The sequence below is a fragment of the Saccopteryx leptura genome, chromosome X (genome assembly GCF_036850995.1).
Source record: "Saccopteryx leptura isolate mSacLep1 chromosome X, mSacLep1_pri_phased_curated, whole genome shotgun sequence".
NCBI lineage: Eukaryota > Metazoa > Chordata > Mammalia > Chiroptera > Emballonuridae > Saccopteryx > Saccopteryx leptura.
Genome location: NC_089516.1, coordinates 44631060 through 44644616, shown reverse-complemented (window position 1 = coordinate 44644616; position 13557 = coordinate 44631060). Strand labels below are relative to the sequence as shown.

General features: G+C 43.0%; 1 protein-coding gene across 2 annotated transcripts; it reads right to left on the bottom strand.

Annotated features, from left to right (window-relative positions):
- Positions 1-321: 321 nt before the first annotated feature.
- On the bottom strand, positions 322-10042 carry UXT (ubiquitously expressed prefoldin like chaperone). Of its 2 annotated transcripts, none has more exons than XM_066356404.1 (7): positions 9920-10042; positions 9700-9806; positions 8863-8944; positions 8660-8727; positions 8281-8388; positions 632-695; positions 322-415 (listed from the first exon to the last, which is right to left on the bottom strand). In XM_066356404.1, the coding sequence occupies exons 2-7, from the start codon at positions 9795-9797 to the stop codon at positions 362-364; spliced, it is 474 nt and encodes a 157-aa protein (XP_066212501.1). In that variant the 5' UTR covers positions 9798-9806; positions 9920-10042; the 3' UTR covers positions 322-361. The 2 variants fall into 2 exon arrangements, with proteins under 2 accessions (XP_066212501.1, XP_066212500.1); XM_066356403.1 differs by having other exon boundaries at positions 9980-10031.
- Positions 10043-13557: the final 3515 nt, after the last annotated feature.

Genomic DNA, 13557 nt, shown 5'->3' with positions numbered 1-13557 from the left:
TCTGCTTCTCCACCCCTCCCCCTCTCCTTCCTCTCCCGCAGTCAAGGCTCCATGGAGCAAAGTTTGCCCGGGCGCTGAGGATGGCACTGTGGCCTCTGCCTCAGGCGCTAGAACGGCTCTGATTGCGGCAGAGCGACGCTCCAAAATGGGCAGAGCATCCCACCTGGTGGGCATGCCAGGTAGATCCTGGTCGGGCCCATGTGGGAGTCTGTCTAACTGCCTCCCCATTTCCAACTTCAGAAAAAAAAAAAGAAAAAAAGAAATGGCACATTAGCAAGCAATAGGGGTTGAGGGTGAAAAGAAGGCCACATGACTCAAAAAGGCATTCAAGCTTTTTAATGTCTGGAGAGGGGGGAAGAAGTCAATGGTGAGACTCCTCTGGGATATTCTGGAGGCCTTGTAGTTCTCTAAGCCCCTGAAAAAGAAGATAGAAGAGACTGAACAGAGACTAGGTCCAGGCCCTGCCCCAGGCTTGCTCTGCCCTTCCCTCCCTCAGAGCCACCCGGCTCCAGCTTGGCTCCAATTTAGAGAGACAGATGGGCCTTCCAGTCTCTGGCTCTCTCCCTTCCACAGGTCACCACCCCAAATGCATTTGGAGACAGAGTCTGGGAGTGCGGTGAGCAGCTCTCACCTCTAGCAACATGTGGATATGGGCCTTGATATTCATGGAGTCCTTGGTGAGGCTGTCGCTGAGCCTGGAGAAAATAAACAAGAAAAGGTGAAGTGGGCCCCATGACAATGAGGGCAAGGCTTCCTCATCACTTCAAGAACTATCTATGTCCTGGATGATTTCCACACGACAGGTGGTAGGACATCCCACTATCTGACCTGCTCCTGTGCAGAGATGCCTGGCCACCATCTGGACTGCACTAATTCAAAGACGTTTACTGAATCCCTACTCTATACCAGGTGGTTTTAGGTACTGGGGAGACAGCAGAAAGACAAACAAAAACTGCAGCCTCGTGAAGCTCAAATTCTCACTGAGAGCAACAAATGATGAAATAAAATATATGGAGTATGTCAGAGGGCTCTAAGTATGGTGAAAAAATTTAGATGATAAGAGGATAAGGAGTACAGGAGTGGGGACTGCAATTTTAAGTAGAGTGTTTAGTGATAACTTCACTCAGAAGCATTTGAGTAAAGACTTAAAATGAAGAAGTGAATCATCTGGATATATGGAAGATCAGTGTTTCAGACACCAGGGGCAGCAAATGCAAAGGCATTGAAGTGGGGATGTACCTGGCATGTCTGAGGCACAGCAGAGAGGCCAGTGTGGCTGGAGAAGAATAAGCAAAGGTAGATTGTAGAAGGTGCGGTCAGAGAGGTAAGCAGTGGAGACAGATCATGTAAAACCTACAAGGTCAAGGTCAAGGTAAGAACACTGGCTTTTACTGTAAGTGGGACAAGAACCAGGTTGTGGTCACAGCAGGGATGTGAACTGACTAGGACCCTGGTCAGCAAACCACGGCTCACAAGCCACATGTGGCTCTTTGGCCCCTTGAGTGTGGCTCTTCCACAAAATACCACATGTGGGTGCTACCTCGATAAGGAATGTAACTACCTATATAGTTTCAGTTTAAAAAAATTTGGCTCTCAAAAGAAACTTCAATTGTTGTACTGTTGATATTTGGCTCTGTTGACTAATGAGTTTACCGGCCTCTGGACTAGGGTTTTAGAGGATCCATCTGGCTGCTGTTGGGGAATTGATAGGGGATAAGGAGAGTTGGTATAGAAGCAGTAAGTCCAGTAAGGAAGCTACTACAGTAGAACAGGTGAGAGACAGAGACTTAGACCACAGCAGCAGCAGCTGAGGTGATGAGAAATCATTGGATTTGGGATATATTCTGAAGGTCGAGTCAACAGGACTTACCAAAGGGCTGGTAAGAGAGGACTCAGAAAGGCATAAGCAACTAGGAAGCTGGAATTGCCTGAAGCCACTCTGGCCCTGGAATGTTGAGTTATATAAACCAGTAGATTCCTTATATAAGCCAACTGGGATCAGTCTCACCCAAAAGAATCCTTTATTGAAATAAAGGGTCAAGGGAGGCTTTTCTGAAGAATGATGAACGAGTAAGAGTTAAACAGTAGGAAGGTCTTTTCCACAAAAAGGCCAAGAGATAGGAAAGAGCTTTCTGAGGAGCAGTCAGGCCAGAGTATTAGAAAGTTAAGTGGGCCCTGGCTGGTTGGCTCAGCGGTAGAGTGTCGGCCTGGCGTATGGGGGACCCGGGTTCGATTCCCGGACAGGGCACATAGGAGAAGCGCCCATTTGCTTCTCCACCCCCCCCCCTTCCTCTCTGTCTCTCTCTTCCCCTCCCGCAGCCAAGGCTCCATTGGAGCAAAGATGGCCCAGGTGCTGGGGATGGCTCCTTGGCCTCTGCCCCAGGCGCTAGAGTGGCTCTGGTCGCGGCAGAGCGACGCCCCGGAGGGGCAGAGCATCGCCCCCTGGTGGGCAGAGCATCGCCCCTGGTGGGCGTGCCGGGTGGATCCCGATCGGGCGCATGCGGGAGTCTGTCTGACTGTCTCTCCCCGTTTCCAGCTTCAGAAAAATACAAAAAAAAAAAAAAAGAAAGAAAGTTAAGTGAAAGTTAAGATGGAAGAAAATTGGTATAAGGTCCAAGAAGTAGGAAGGGGCTAGGTCATGCAGGATATTGATATTGTGATAAGGATTGTGGATTTTATTGTGGTAAGCTCTCTGTAAATGTAGGAGTCAGTTTTAGGGAAACTAAATACTGTAAGAAAGGAGAAGACAACAACATAGGATGATAAATTAGAAAGAAAGAGTGCAAACCTATTTATATACCAATATCTCCCAAATTTATATTTTCAGTTCAGACCTCTCTCCTGAACTCCAGCCTTGGGAGTTTTAACTACATCAAAAACTCAACTTCACTGTTTAACAAGCATCTCACACTCAACAGATCCTAAACTGAACTCCTGATATTTGCCTCCAAATACGCTCCTTCCCCATCTTCTCCATCGCAGATAACAGCAACTCCATCCTTCCAGTTGTTCAGCCAGAAACCTGGACTCCTCCTTCTCTCACACCCCACATCCAATTAAGCATTCTATTTAAAACTGCAATAGTAATTTTGCTTATTTGTATTCCTTGCTGTTCTCTGTAGCACTGTCAACGTGTAACACACTACATCATTTACATGCTTTTGGTATGTCTCCCCTGACTAGAATATGAACTGCGTAAGATTTGGCAGAGATTTGGTTTGCTTTATTCCCCACTGTATCCCCAGGTACCAAAACAGTGTGCGGCACATAGTAAGCACCCAATGTATGTTGAAACAATAAGGGAATGAACTAGTCCACTTAAAGGAACCTGAAGTCTACAAAAGACAGTTGAATCTATGCACAAGAAATAAGTAGAGGATGGTGTTGTTGCCAGAAAGCAAGAATGCTTTCAAGAATATCTAGGGTAGTGATCGAAGAACGGAGGAATGAACTTGATCAGCTTGATCCCTTGATCAGGGACAATTTGGACGTCAAAGAAGAAAACAAAATTACTTAATGGTACTAGCTTAGTCTATGAAAGGCTATCAGTTCAACATTTAAAAAGGAGAAAAATATAAAAGTCACCAAATGCTAGTTGTAACACAAAAGGGATACATTTAATTTATTGCTATTGCTTTAATAGGTAAGGCAGTGTTAACAATCGTATGGTTATTCTGTTCCTTCTACAATGACATGTCCGTTTATAGGTGTGAATGTGTACTTCTCTGTGCAATCAGGAAAGCATACACAAAGAGACTTGATCCTCCCACTCCTCAAACAAAGAAATATACTAAGAACAGGAAGGACCAATAGGCCATTTTAGCTATATAAAATTACCTGAAATAAAGTTTAAAGTTTGCCGTGACCATTTTAAAGGGGAGAGTGAGCTACACAGACTTAAATCCTCATCTTCTAGACTCCTGCTTCTAGGGAGTCCTACTGATTATACTTAAGTAATAAGAGATTGAACTACATTTCTCATCACACTAACTGACCATGCCAATATATCAAAAAGACCAGACAAAGGGGCAGGCGTGACAACTTAAATACCTCATTTTAGGGAAAGACATCAAGTCTCAAAAAATTAAAATATATTTGAAAGGCTCATGAATCCTGTGATATAATAAGGAGAGCTTTGTTATAAAAAAATAGTCTTGGTTCAAGTTGGAAAAGAAGAAGTAAAACTATCATTATTTGCAGATGATATGATATTGTATATAGAAAACCCTAAAGTCTCAGTCAAAAAACTACTGGACCTGATAAATAAGTTCAGCAAAGTGGCAGGATATAAAGTCAATACTCAGAAATCAGAAGCATTTTTATACACCAACAATGAACAGTCAGAAAGAGAAATTAAGGAAACAATCCCCTTCACTATTACAACCAAAAAAATAAAGTACCTAGGAGTAAACTTAACCAAGGAGACTAAAGACTTGTACTCGGAAAATTACAAAACATTGATAAAAGAAATCAAGGAAGATACAAACAAATGGAAGCATATACCGTGCTCATGGTTAGGAAGAATAAACATCATTAAAATGTCTATATTACCCAAAGCAATCTATAAATTCAATGCAATACCAATTAAAATACCAATGACATACTTCAAAGATATAGAACACATATTCCAAAAATTTATATGGAACCAAAAGAGGACACGAATAGCCTCAGCAATCTTAAAAAAGAAGAATAAAGTGGGAGGTATCACACTTCCTGATACCAAGTTATACTACAAGGCCATTGTACTCAAAACAGCCTGGTACTGGCATAAGAACAGGCATATAGATCAATGGAACAGAACAGAGAACCCAGAAATAAACCCACAGTTCTATGGACAACTGATATTTGACAAAGGAGGTAAGGAAATACAATGGAGTAAAGACAGCCTCTTTAACAAATGGTGTTGGGAAAATTGGACAGCTACCTGCAAAAAAATGAAACTAGATCACAAGCTTACACCACTCACAAAAATAAACTCAAAATGGATAAAAGACTTGAATGTAGGCCGTGAAACCATAAGCATCTTAGAAGAAAACATAGGCAGTAAGCTCTCCGACATCTCTCGGAGCAATATATTTGCTGATTTATCTCCACGGGGAAGTGAAATAAAAGACAGGATAAACAAATGGGACTATATCAAACTAAAAAGCTTTTGCACAGCTAAAGACAACAAGAACAGAATAAAAAGACAAACTACACAATGGGAGAACATATTTGACAATACGTCTGATAAGGGGTTAATAACCAAAATTTATAAAGAACTTGTAAAACTCAACACCAGGAAGACAAACAACCCAATCCAAAAATGGGCAAAAGAGATGAATAGACACTTCTCCAAAGAGGACATACAGATGGCCAATAGGCATATGAAAAAATGCTCAACATCACTAATCATTAGAGAAATGCAAATTAAAACCACAATGAGATATCACCTCACACCAGTCAGAATGGCGCTTATCAACAAAACAACACAGAATAAGTGCTGGCGAGGATGTGGAGAAAAGGGAACCCTCCTGCACTGCTGGTGGGAATGCAGACTGGTGCAGCCACTGTGGAAAACAGTATGGAGATTCCTCAAAAAACTGAAAATCGAACTGCCTTTTGACCCAGCTATCCCACTTTTAGGAATATACCCCAAGGACACCATAGAACGGCTCGAAAAGGAGAAATGCACCCGCATGTTTGTGGCAGCATTGTTCACAATAGCGAAGATCTGGAAACAACCCAAGTGTCCGTCAGAGGACGAGCGGATTAAAAAGCTTTGGTACATATATACTATGGAATACTATTCAGCCATAAGAAATGATGACATCGGATCATTTATTATAACATGGATGGACCTTGACAACATTATACGGAGTGAAATAAGTAAATCAGAAAAAAAACTAAAATGAATCCATACATAGAAGGGACATAAAAATGAGACTCAGAGACATGAACAAGAATGTGATGGCAACAGGGGCGGGGGGTTGGGGGAGGGGGGATGGGGTGAAGAAGGAGAGAGGGGTTAGGGGAGGGGTGGGGCACAAAGAAAACCAGATAGAAGGTGACAGAAGACAATTTAACTTTAGGGGAGGGGTATACAGCACAATCAAATGTCAAAATAATCTAGAGATATTTTCTCTCAACATATGTACCCTGATTTATCAATGTCACTGCATTAAATTTAATAAAATAAATAAATAAATAAAAATAAAAATAAAAAAATAGTCTTGGTCTAAATGACTACCAGTTCAGAATTCATTGGCCTGTGAAAGTAGGCCCCTCAACCAAACTATTCACTGACTGGTCTGCTCACTAAGATTTAGAAATCTCAGCAGGTCTGAGGCTCTTTTCGTCCACTAACACTGAAACCCTGGAAAAGTCTGAAAAGAGAAGTACTAAAACCATAAGGGAGGCAACTTTGGAAGAAATGAATATAGAAATAAAGATAAATATAACCCAGAAGGAATTTTAGATGAGTGGTATTCACTTCAGTGAGGTGCTGTTAGTCTAAGAATATTGCTCAGCGTCCCCTCACCACTCCCACCTGAGCCACGCTCGCCTCTCCAGGCTTCTCTAACGTGGTAGGTACACAGGTCCCCTTGCCAGGCATGCTCTTCCCCAGACAGCCCTCTGTCTTGTCCACTCAGCCAAGTGGCTCAAATGTCACTTCCTCTGGGAGGCCCTTCCCTGGTTACACTTCAAACCTCTCATCTAAACTCCCAATTTTCCTTCCCTGCACAAAACCTTAAAAGCAACCAGAGCCTATACTTTCTTCCCATATTACCTCCCCATCACCACCAACAGAGATCTGTTCAATCCTTACTTCAACCTGTTTCCAGCATACACTTTTAAATTCATTCAACAAACACGGAGCGCCTACTATATATGCTATGTACTATTCTAGTTACTTGGGGTATAGACAAAATATCTGCCTTTGTAAACATTATATCCCAATGGGAGAAGGCAATGAACATTAGAAAGAAGTAAGCTGCACATTAGGAAGGAGGTCATAAGTACTAGGGAAAAAAGAAAAAAGTAGAACAAGGAAAGGGAATCAGGAGTGCCAGGGGTTGTAGTTTTAAAGTTAGGTCACAGAAGACCTCGGTGAGGTTGACATGAAAGCTAGACTTACCCTGAGTGAGGGGAAAGGAGCCATGCAGGTACCCGGGGAGGGAGTACTGCAGGCAGAGAGAACAGCCACTGCAATCACCCTAAGGTGGGGTCATTCTTTTTTTAAAAATTTTTTATTTATTTTAGTGAGGAGAGAGAGAGAGAAAGAAGGTAGGGAGGAGCAGGAAGCATCAACTCCCATATGTGCCTTGACCAGGTAAGCCTGGGGTTTTGAACCAGCGACCTCAGCATTCCAGGTCGACGCTTTATCCACTGCACCACCACAGGTCAGGCAAGGTGGGATCATTCTGAGGTGCTTAAAGAAGCCTGTGAAGGTCAGTGTGGTGAGAACACTGAACGAGCAAAAGGAAAAAATTAGCAGGTGGTGAAGTCAGAGGTAATTTGTTTTATTGCTAGTGACTTATAGGCTGAGACCCCATGGATCTGGTCAAAATTATGGTTATGTGTAACAATCTAGTTCTTCTAGAATGTAAGCCTTCAAGAAGGCCATGCCTTGTTCACAGCTGCCTCCCCAGCATCAAGCAGAGTCTGGCATACAGCAGAAGCCCAATAAAATGTTGGTGTGAATGAAAAATACAAATACCAGCTTGACCAGGTGGTTGCCCAGTGGTCAGAACATCGACCTGGGATGCTGAGGACCCAGATTCGAAACTCTTAGGTCACTGGCTTGAGTGCAGGCTCACCTGGCTTGAACATGAGCTCACCGGCTTGAGCAGAGGATCATGGACATGACCCCATGGTTGTTGACTTGAGGCCCAGGGTCACTGACTTGAGTCCAGGGTAGCTGGCTTGAGCAGGGGGTCACTGGCTCAGTTGAAGCACCCCCCCCAACCCATCAAGGCACATATGAGAAAGAAATCAATGAACAACTAAAGTGTTGCAACTACAAGTTGATGCCTCTCATTTCTCCCCTTCCTGTCTTTCCCTTTCTCTCTCTCTCTCCTTTGCTAAAAATAAAAAATAAAACAAAAATACAAAGACCATCATTGAGTGCTTAGTATGTACTTCACTTGGGGCTGAGATTTGCATACTCACTTTCCTCAGCCCCATCCCTGAGGAGAAAGAGAGATGGATCCCTAAGTATCCCAGGAACTCATGGAGAAAAGGAGAGGAGTGTTGCAAATGGTGGTGTTTTTAGACACTATCCTCATGGAATAGACTTACTCTGTGAGGAGATTGCTCTTACGATCAATAAACTTGAGAGCTTCTGCCAGTGTCAACTCCAGGAAAAAACCATATCCAAGTGCCACGTAGATCCGTGAAGTGTCTGGGCTAGGGAGACAGTGGTTAGAGGAAGTGGGGCAAGTTCTTATCCCTGTTTAAAATACCATAAGTTTATTTAAGATTTTTTTTTACTCCCCTCCCCTGCTTTCCCCAAGTTGAAGCTCAGGAAGGCAGGAACTCTGTCCTATTTCATTCACTGTCACATCTCCAGCACCTAGCACAGTGGCTGGTACATAGAAAACACTCAAAAAGATATCTGTTGAATGAAGGAAGGGGAAAGTTGAACGCTGTGGACTTGGAGGGGTGCACAGACACTCACACCACTGTGTCAACGAAGAAGTTACAGCCCAAATCCACCTGCATACATAACTCTGAGTGCTTAGCTTCCTGTGGGGCCAGGGAAAAAGAAGTAGGGGTTAGTGGTCAACTTTTAGGTCAGGTGACAGGTTTTGGTTTGGGGTATCTCCTCCCATGCACCCCCCCCACACACACAGAGAAGACACCCAGCCCTGGCATCTTTACCTGGAGATGCTCAATGACATTTCTCAATTGAAGGTATTTGGACAGCTGCTCATATACCTTGTCACGGTGGTCCAGTACCTTTCTGATGGGACATGATAAGACAACAGTAAAATGACAACCAACAGGAAGCCGTCCTTCTTGGAATACCTCATAGCATGACTCTGAGACCCCCAAAGTCACTGTGCCAGAAAGAGGGGTTTTAAGGCAGAAGTTAAGATTTGAACTCAGTCGGACTGCTGGGGTTTGAATCCAGGCTCTTACTAATAGCTATGTGACTTTGTTAAGTATGTAACATTTTTGGGATTCAATTTCCCCATTTACAAGATAGGATGACAAGTATAACCTCATGGAGTCATTAGCCGAATTAAATGAATGTTTACTATAAAGTACTTAGAATAGTACCTGCCACACAGTAAACTCCATATATGTTAGCATCATAATTATTCGTATACTACTCCCAATGCCTCCCTCCAATGAGAATATCCTATTCCCACCCTAGAAAGAAGCTCCAACCAAGACACAGAAAGTTGAGGCGAGGTACAGTGTGTTCACACGGATGGCTAAATAGCCAAAACAGGTTTCGTTCCTGAGAACTCCAGCCTGGAAACTCTAGTTCTTAACCTTCCAAGGCTACGCAGGCGCCGACACACCTTTACGTATTAGATGCCACGACTATTAAGTTGCACCCCGACCTTCGCCCTCCTTTCCTCTGTAACGGTCCGTAAGGCCGGGATCCGAACGCCTTACTCACCAATCAGAAAGCTAGACCCTGACTCCTACCGCCCCGCTCACCACGTGACACGTTCCTTACGCCCCTCCTCCCGCGCTGTCACTCACTGCAGGTCTCGCTGTAGCACGTCAGAGATGAAGGCCTCGTAGCGCAGCACTTTCTCCCCGGTGGCATCCAGCGCTCGCCGTTTAGGGGGCGTCGCCATGATGAGCTCCTGAGGAATGGGAAAGGAGAAGACTACGTTGACCACTCAGTGTGGCCTCATGCACCTTCTACACGTTGGGAGTCGGCATGTCCGGCTGACGATTGGGGAGGGAGGGGACCCACCTTCTTCCCCTTCCAACTCGAGGACGCCGCCACCCAGCGATACCCAAACCCAGCCCTCACCTTAGAGCCACCGGCAATAAGAACGATGGGGGCGATCACGGCTTCCGGGTGGCGCGGCTGAATGACGCACGACGAGGGCGCGGGCCAACCAAATAGCCAGGTGGGGAGGGGCGGTCCTGAGCGAAGGAAAATGGCAGAAGTGGGAAAGAGGTGTTTGGGGCTTTACGGAATCCCAGGAAATTAAGGAAGACTGCAGAGTTGGAACAGGGACTATGCAGGCAGCTTCTGTGGACCTTTGCGTGGCTGGTGTGGGTGGGATTTCATGGGATTTGGTGGTTTCTAGGGCAGGCGGGACTCTTAGGTGGAGGTAGAGTAAAAAATATTTAGTATTTAAAAGCCAGAGCCTTGGAAGCAGGATGGCAAGATTTGATTATGATTTTGGTCTGTACAAGGGGTAGTACATCCCTGTGATCTATCTCCCTGGATTTTTTTTTTTTATACACAGAAAATTTGACTTTGACTCTAGGTGACAGGAATGAATGTGAGCATTTAAAAAGTTTTAAACGGAGACAAATTTTCGACAATTCTTGATAATTCCAGCTCTGTGCCTCATAGTGCATAACTGGGGTTCAAGCAGAAATTGACAACGCACTATCTTTAATCACCTCATTCAATAGTAGCGTAAAGGAGGGTTGCTGAAGTCCTCCTGTCTGTCTAAAATTGGCTATCCTGTAGTTAATCATAGTTTCTATGTTTTTTAAATGTGTAAGCTTTTCATTAATTTTTTTGTTTGCGTTCAAGTTACTGAATGAATTTATTACCCATGTTAGATTTTCAAATAATAGCATATAACCCAGCAAGTCTAGGTCTGAGCCCTGAGGAGAATCAAGACTCAGGGATTCCCCAAATGCTATCACCGCCTGTAGGGACTAGTCTCCACCCATACCGGGGAACTCTTCCCAGATAATTTGTGTGTTTCATGTATAAAAGTTATTTTCTCCTAAAATGTTCAAAATCTAAGCAAGTCAGGATTTTCTTTACCTTTAGAACAAAATGTAAAGGAAATATTGACATTAAAAAATATTTTCTTGGTAAATCTTTTATGTTACATATAGTTAAAATTAAATTTAGTGTGATTGAAACAGGCACTGGGTAGTTAGATAAATTAATCTGTATTATTTCCCTGTGAAAAAGGGTGTTACATTTGTTACCTTTAACAGGGAGTACAGAGTTCTCATGAGCTAGAGATAGGTCTGTGTAAGCCTATTAACTTGCATTTCACAAAAACATTTTTTAGTTTTTGAAACCATGTCAGCTTTATTTTTACATTGTAAACCTACAGAAACGTTGTCAGTGAGCACCCATACAACTTCATTTAGACTCATCAGTTGTTAATATTTGACATTTGCTGTCTTTCCAGACCACAGGTTAACTGTTGAAATGGTTCATAGCAATCCATCTTTTGGATGGCCTTGGTTTTTTTTAAACTGAATTTATTGAGGTGATATTGGTTCACAAAACCATACAAGTTTCAAGTGTACAGCTCAATGAAACATCATCTGCACACTGCATCATGCACCCACTGCCCAAAGCAAAGTCTCTTTTGTCCCCATTAATCCCCCCTTTGCCCACCTCCACATACGCCCCTCCTTTTCCTCTATCACCACAATGTCTGTGTCTGTGTTTTATGTATGTATATATGTATTATATATCATATATGTAAATATAAATATACAAAAAAATATAATATATAAATGTTATACATATGTTATAGATATATAGTGCTTTTAAAATGCCTTCACCTTCTCATCCAATCTCCCAACCTCCTTCCCTCTGACAGCTGTCAGTCTGTTCCATGTATGTATGTCTCTGTTTCTATTTTGATCATCAGTTTAATTCATTAGATTCCACATAAAAGTGAGGTCATATGGTATTTGTCTTACTCTGACTGGCTTATTTCACTTAGCGTAATAACTTCCAGGCCCATCCCTGCTGTCCCAAAAAGTAAAATTTCCTTCCTTTTTACAGTGGAATAGTATTCCATTGTGTATATGTACCACACTTTATTATCCACTCATCTACTGAGGGGCACTTGAGCTGTTTCCACATCTTGACTATTGGAAATAATGCCACAATGAACATAGGGGTGTGTATATTCTTTCAAATTAGTGTTTTGGGTTTCTTTGGATATATTTCCAGAAGTGGGACAGCTGGGTCAAAGGCACTTACATTTTCAGTTTTTTTGAGGAAACTCCATACTGTTTTCCACCATGGCTGCACCAGTCTGCATTCCCACCGATAGTGCACGAGGGTTCTCTTTTCTCTACTTCCTTGCCAGCACTTGTTATTTCTTGATTTATTGATGATAGCCATTCTGAGAGGTGTGAGGTGATATCTTATTGTGGTTTTAATTTGCATCTCTGATGATTAGTGACACTGCTCATTTTTTCATATACGTATTGGCCATCTATATCTCCTTTTTGGAGAAGTGTCTATTCAGGTCCTTTGCTCATTTCTTTTTTTTTAAAATTTTTATTAATTTTAATGGGGTGACATCAATAAATCAGGGTACATATATTCAAAGAAAACATGTCCCAGTTATGTTGTCATTCAATTATGTTGCATACCCATCACCCAAAGTCAGATTGTCCTCGATCACCTTCTATCTAGTTTTCTTTGTGCCCCTCCCCCTCCCCTTCCCCTCTCCCTCCATCCCTCACCCCCCCCCGTAACCACCACACTCTTGTCCATGTCTCATAGTCTCGTTTTTATGTCCCACCAATGTATAGAATCATGCAGTTCTTGGTTTTTTCTGATTTACTTATTTCACTCCGTATAATGTTTTCAAGATCCCACCATTTTGTTGTAAATGATCTGATGCCATCATTTCTTATGGCTGAGTAGTATACCATAGTATATATGTGCCACATCTTCTTTATCCAGTCTTCTATTTTTTTTACATTGATTAAAGACTTTAAGCAAACTCTTGGCCAATACAACAACAATCCATAAAAGAGTAGTGTCCTTAACATGTTCACCAAGTACAAGTTGGCACCAACACCATTCCAAATCCCTGCAAATGCAACCCAACCACAGTTCAGTTTGTTAGGAGCTTTCACAAGGAGCAGGAGTCCAGGAAAAGTCCACATCCAGGAAAAGTCTGCATGGCACTGGAATTGTTGTCACAATTCTATACTTTGCAGCTCACGTCCAAGTCCCAATGACCGCTGCTTCTAGCTGGTAATGATTCAGGTAGACTGGAAAAGCCATCTGCAGCGTGTGTGGAGATGGAGCTTCTGTTCTCCTCTGCCTGGAGAGATGAGACCAGGTTGCTTTTCCCTGGGGCTCTGTGACTGTGGCATGGTAAAGAGAACCTTGGGATACACTAAGCTGGGTGGCAAAGATAAATTCATAATAGAAGTTGGCAAAACGGGGAAAGAGAGCTCTAAATTAGGAGTAGGACGCAGCCTGAAATATGAGTGAGGCATTGAGGTAGGAGGAATAAAGAAAACACTATATATTAAACAAAGCAGGCCCTGGCCGGTTGGTTCAGTGGTAGAGCATCAGCCTGGCGTGCAGGAGTCCTGGGTTCAATTCCTGGCCAGGGTACACAGGAGAAGTGCCCATCTGCTTCTCCA

What these genes read in the sequence shown, in the direction of transcription:
- UXT (XM_066356404.1), bottom strand. Translation starts at nt 9,797, where the DNA reads ATGGCGACGCCCCCTAAACGGCGAGCGCTGGATGCCACCGGGGAGAAA. An exon ending in GTGCTACAGCGAGACCTGCA is followed by an intron (nt 8,945 to 9,699) that starts GTGAGTGACAGC and finishes ATGTCCCATCAG; the next exon opens with AAAGGTACTGGACCACCGTG. An exon ending in AAGAGCAATCTCCTCACAGA is followed by an intron (nt 696 to 8,280) that starts GTAAGTCTATTC and finishes TATTTTCTCCAG; the next exon opens with GCTCAGCGACAGCCTCACCA.